Source organism: Panicum hallii, chromosome 6, assembly GCF_002211085.1.
Source record: "Panicum hallii strain FIL2 chromosome 6, PHallii_v3.1, whole genome shotgun sequence".
Lineage (NCBI taxonomy): Eukaryota > Viridiplantae > Streptophyta > Magnoliopsida > Poales > Poaceae > Panicum > Panicum hallii.
In genome coordinates this window covers 4,197,305-4,203,163 of record NC_038047.1, presented here as the reverse complement: position 1 = coordinate 4,203,163, position 5,859 = coordinate 4,197,305, and the positions used below count along the sequence as shown (strand labels likewise).

Below are 5,859 nucleotides of genomic sequence, written 5' to 3'. Positions count from 1 at the left end.
CCAAAATTAAAACAGCGACGGTATAAAAATTATTTGTAAATTATAATAAACATGGTATCAAATTGACATATATAAGCAAGAACGCATCCATGGCCTCCTTATTATTCAAGCTCGCAGAATAGATATACTAATAAACGCACAAGTAAAGAACAATACATGGAGGTATAAAATAAATCAAGCCCAGGAGTAGTAACCGGCACAGCATGGTATTCATGGCAGATAGGAGACAAGGAAATTTTCGACAAACTTAAATTTTCCTTGATTGCCGATTAGTTCTCGCTCTCCTGAGTATCATCATCATCTGGATTTGAGGCTTTAAAGAGGGCAGCCCTTAGAAGCCACACGATGGTGATGAACTCACCAGACCCGTTGCTGAGCTCCCTGGCGTGGGACTCCCGGTTGCAGTAGCTGGCCGCGTAGCACAACATCTCAACCCACACCCCAAGTACGGCCTTCAGCTTTGCCTCCGTAAATTCCCCACGGATCAGCTCCTGGTAGATGTCGTTTTTTCCTCCGTTCTCTCTTTCGTAGATAATCCTATATTTCAGTCTATGACGCACAGGGGTTGGCAGCATGTGGGGTTTTTTCCTTAATAGGTAATCCATGTATTCGGAGATCTCTTTGATTGCATCATAAAGGAGCCTCCGCCGTTCTGTTGAATACAAACATAAATTTACACCGTGCCCAATGAAGCTTCGGCTGACAAAGCTCCAGATGAAGAAGCTCTCATCAAACTCGTTCTGGGTAATTTTATCCTCAATAAGTTGTTGAGGCACTGATAGTCGCTGTAGCGACAGCCCACCTCGGCTGGTCCTAAGCTTCTCCTCGTCGCCCCGGCATTCATGCACCATCCTGCGTATCAGACCCAGCACATACCTCTTAGTATATGGCTCAATCTCTTGTATTGATGAACTAAACCCCCGACCGCATCTGCTGACTTGGAACCCGTAGTATGTCCCGATGAAGCCCGGCCACCTCCGATTGCACTCTGCTGCCTTGACGAGCCGCCGGAACCGTAGGACCATGCGGTGAAGGCCATCCCATCTTCTAGACTTCAACATCTGAACTGTCCATGTCGACCCTGCCGCCTTGAGCAAGGATGCGGTCTCCAGGAGGAAGGCTCCAGCTAGCAAAGTGAATGTCACAGCGGCATCGAACCCGCCGCCGCTATAGTTTCTGCTGCTGCTGCTGCTGCTCACAAAATGGAACACCAGCATCGTGCCTATGACCGCCGTGGCGAGCCACGAGAAGGCACGAATGAGGCACCCCCGCCATGTGTGGATCGCCGGCGACTTGGTGTACAACTTGTCATGGATCAAGGACAGCTGCAGCTCGACCAGCTTGTACAGTGTGTCATCGTCATCATAGTGGGCCGTGATGATGCTTCTCTGGTACTGAGGCAGGCTGCCCTTAGCATCGATGAATTGAGCCATGCTGAATTGAAGCAGGTTGTGTGCTAGCTTCAGGGCCTGCTCTTCTTGTTCATTACTATCCTCTTGCTGTGTTGGGGCCACCCGCCTGGTGTAAGTCTCCCGTCTTGTCGGCGGAGCAAGCAACATGATGTGGTGGCCCACATTGTTCACGTCGGCTGAGAATCGGAGCACATAGATCCTCTCGGCGAACTTGACGACCCCAAGGATTGACATCAAGGCAGCAGCAAAGCTCAGCAGCGGGTTGCTCCCTCGGTTCACGGGGATGACGTAGAACACCCCCGCTGCTTGCACTAGCAGCGTCAGCAGGTGGCGCTTCCAGAGCCGGTTGTCCTCGAGGGCGTACGCGGTGATGGTGTCCTGCCCGCCGAGGTGCACCAGCAGGAGCGCCGCCCACAGGGCCATGAGCTGCCTGCGCTCGCCGGACGGGCTGCTGCTGATGGCCATGTGCCCGAGGACATAGGTCGCCGTCGTGTCGGCCAGCTGGTACGCCAGCCACAAGACAAACGTGTTGAACTCTGCACGGTGCCTCCTCTTCTCCAGCCAACTGTGCCGGCGTGCGATGGGGGTGGCGAACAGTAGCAGTTGAAGCACAAGGCTGAACAGGACCATGATTTGGATCCCGTGTTTGCTCCACGCTTCCACGACTCCTCCCATGATCTCGAAATGCACAACTGCCATGACATGCGCAAGGATCAATTAAATAGTTCGGTAGATGCTTTGTACATACACTTTTAACTATTTTTAAATCACTCAACGTTTTCACCAGAAATTTTGATTTGATCCATGATCCAACCGCATCACCGACAGATGAACTCGAAGTGTATATAATGAGAGTCGAACAATAACACTATATTGTAAGCTAAATGGATTCAAATACAATGAGAATGTGAAAATATAATAAAGTTCGTGTCGAGGCAAGAAAGACCATCACATAAAAAAAAACATCCACGACCCATACGGGGCTTTCGATTGTGCCAATGCATGGATATATTTGCTAGTCTAATCTAATACAACAATAATGATTAATCCTAGTTAATAAGAATCCAGATGGACTGTCTACCATCTAAAGTCAAAATTAGCAAGTGATTCTCTACTACAAATAAAAAAAGCGATTCTATGCTACAAATGAGCCAGGTAAACTGGCATTTATTTTATTTTGGAGAATCCCTTCACAAAAAAAATGCCAATTAGCCCCCAGTAAAAAAATGTAGACCGTTTGATATTGCTTAATTAGTTGAAACAACCTAACATCACTAAAACAAAATATATCTTAGTCACATTTTCAAAAGTTTCACTACAATAGGAAATACGTATAAAAGTGACATGCTCGACCAACGTCACTAACGAGTCATCAGTGCTTAGTAACAACTCTTGATATGATATTTAACGATCAGCTTCACGGAACTGGGAGCTCCGATCCGGACCACTGGTCAATATAAAGGGACCCAGGGGATGGTAGAGGGAACGTTTCTAAACGCTAAATCGATATAAATACACACATACAAACATATACAGGATATAGGGTATTACACTTTCGAGTGGTTTCGAGTGGTTTGAACCTATGTAAACCCGTTAACTTTTTGGCATAGCAATCACCTTCACGAAATAAGGTCAGTGCCTACTTTCTCTAGGCCGGATCTCTAAACGGATCCCTGCACATGGATTGCCACAGGAGAAAGAAGTTGGCATTACTTTTATCATTCTATCCCACGTGGCAAGTAACATCCTAGTGCCAGCATGGATCGATCGGTGGCCCGAAATGCTCCTTACTATCTACGGGCATGCAGTACTAGTCTGCATTCTCTTTACTCTCGTATCTCTCTGACCGGTGGGACCCACCGATCATGCCCCACTTCCACCCACTCAGACAAGTCCTGATCCCCTCCCACACTCTCTCCTCCACGTTCGTAGACCGTAGTAGCCCCTCCTCACTTTCCCACCGCTTGCGGTTTGCTTGCTTGAGGACCAGCTGTGGCATCGGCTTGCTGCTCCGCGTCCACCAGTGCCGCGTGCAGCTCAGCTGCCATGCAACTTGAAGAAACTGGCCACAGCTAATCCACTGCGCTCGGACGGCCGGACTCGAGGGTCTGTGCGGAAGGGATGAGGGCAACGTCTACATCTCTGTGGCTGATCCACGTTGCTGGTAGGCGAGGGCCGGGGCTACTTGGTCCAACCAAGATCCGGGATGGAGATGAGTTGCTCGTTCCCAACGGCTCTAGTCACCTGGAGTTAAGGAGCTCCTCTGCCAGAGCTATTTACCGTAGAGGTGTTTGATAGGTTCTTCTATATATATACCTATAAATATTTTTATATACTCGTATGATCCATGGAGATACTCTCTGCTGCGCAAGATGCTGTACATAGCTATTGTGAGATAACTTCACTTGATCTGTTCATACACTAGTTGTTTTCTGGTACGGCAATAGGATCAAAAAGACATCTTACCACCTAAAAGTCGAGGATATCTTAAAAAGAACCCTAGAAGAAAGGATCGATTCATCGAAATCTACGGGCTCAATTAAAATGGAGGATATATGCTAAGGTAGCCATGCCCATTTCTTCCAATGAAAGTAAATATAGAACACAGACTTGTGGCAAGAAAAACAAATACTATGATATATCAATTATTATTTCGGGGAAAAATATACCAAGCTAGAAACTCAAGTAATCCGTGAGAAGCGGCCATGTGTACCTGTCTCCTGCGGCAAGCCGGCCTGCTGCAATTAACCGCGAGTTCTTCTGTCGACCAGAACTGGCGGAGGACGAACTGATCTGAGCTGCAGCTGATGGGGATTACAAGGGCCACCCACCCGGCTACCTGCGACTAAAAATTCCAGAACGCGATGATCATCAAGTAGCTTTTACCCCAAGTTGAAATATTCTAGATTCTTTTGCTATTTATAAAAAGTAGAAAAGTTAGGCTTTTTAGAAAAGAAGATTAAGAAAAGATCAGCAGCCAGATAAAGCTGTCTAGAGGTCAAAAATAAATAACGGCAATGACCTGAGCTCCCCGGCCTTTTGTTTTTTCCACATAAAGTTAACGATGCATGCCGCCTGGCCCAGGGCACTAGCTTCACAGGCCAACTCAGTTGGATAAACATTGCTAGGCCTCCAACTGCATGCTGCAATTACTAGCCGATCCAATACTATAACATCCCATTTGGAACCTTGAAATTAAATTCTATTCTAATAATCACAATTCAGACATGTCTATTGAGCTAATATAATCATATATAAAATATATTTGTATATTATTGTTAGCCATATAAGAAAGATACTTATATGCTATATTTCTACAATAAATAAGTGAGCTAAAGAATATGCTATAAATTATGGAATAGAAATATAATTTGGTGGTGTATAAGAATTAATTTTTATCTCACATAATATGAATTTAGGATAGATTTATATCTAAACTTTGGAAAGTGGTTGGAAAGTGGTGAGATATCAAATTTTAAATCAAATACCCTAGTTTATTTAATAGATTTCAGTTCCTCTAAATGATAGGATCCTGAGGGTATAATCCTCACCCTCTTCACGGGCAATGCAATGCAATGCAAGCACGGAAGAATTAAGCACCCCAGCGCGCGAGTTGTCGATCGGCTCCGGGCCGGGGCTTTGGTCGGTGGGGAAGGCGAGCTCGCCGCGACGATGTGGCCCGGGATGACCCCGGCGGCGGAGGGCGTCAGCTCGACCTTGCCCTGGACGGCGGCGGCGCGGCGGCTTTCCTGGGCAGCGTGGGCGCCTCCGTTGCCATCGCGTAAAGCTTATTGATTTTATTCTGCTTCCGTGGCCAATCATCGAAGCGTGTTAGTGTAACAAAACAACAGCAGCAGCATTGCTGTACTGTCACGCGCTCGCTGCTAGATCCGACGCCTCCATGGCCGGATTTGGCGCCCTGCTCTACATCTGGCTGGGTTCCCACGGATCCACGCGAGGGGGCGGCCTGCCGGCTGGTGCTGGAGAAAGACGGCGGCCGCGGCGCGCTGGAGGCCAATGCAGCTGGGCTGCGGTGCGAGCAGCTTCTCCAAGCCTCTTTGCGGCTGGATCCAGTGTTCCCTGGCAGGGGCAACCAATTTGGCGCGGGGCTAGGTCCTCCCATGCGGACCCCCTCCATGTACAACGGGCTCCCGCCGTCGTCCCCATCATCTTCTCCACCGGGTGGTTGCAGCAGGTGTCGGTGCGGTCTCGGCGGAGGCTGCGCTGGCGGCGGCGGCTCGCACGCGAACTCCACGCCTCACAGCGTGGTGGAAACTGGTCTCACACGCAGCTGTGCGGCTGCCGCGTGCAGTCGGCACATCGATGCCTTTCTTTGCGGGCCCGTATGGGGCTGAATCGGCCATGGATATCGCTTCCCCTCCGGTTCCGTTGCTCCTCATGGCTTTGGTCTTCCTCGTTCAACTTCGATGGCAGCCATGGCTATGGC

General features: G+C 48.6%; 1 protein-coding gene across 1 annotated transcript; it reads right to left on the bottom strand.

Moving 5' to 3' along the window:
- Positions 1–269: 269 nt before the first annotated feature.
- LOC112896897 lies at positions 270–2,042 on the bottom strand. The gene has a single exon (XM_025965020.1). The coding sequence runs from the start codon at positions 2,040–2,042 to the stop codon at positions 270–272; it is 1,773 nt and encodes a 590-aa protein (XP_025820805.1).
- Between the last annotated feature and the right edge of the window lie 3,817 nt (positions 2,043–5,859).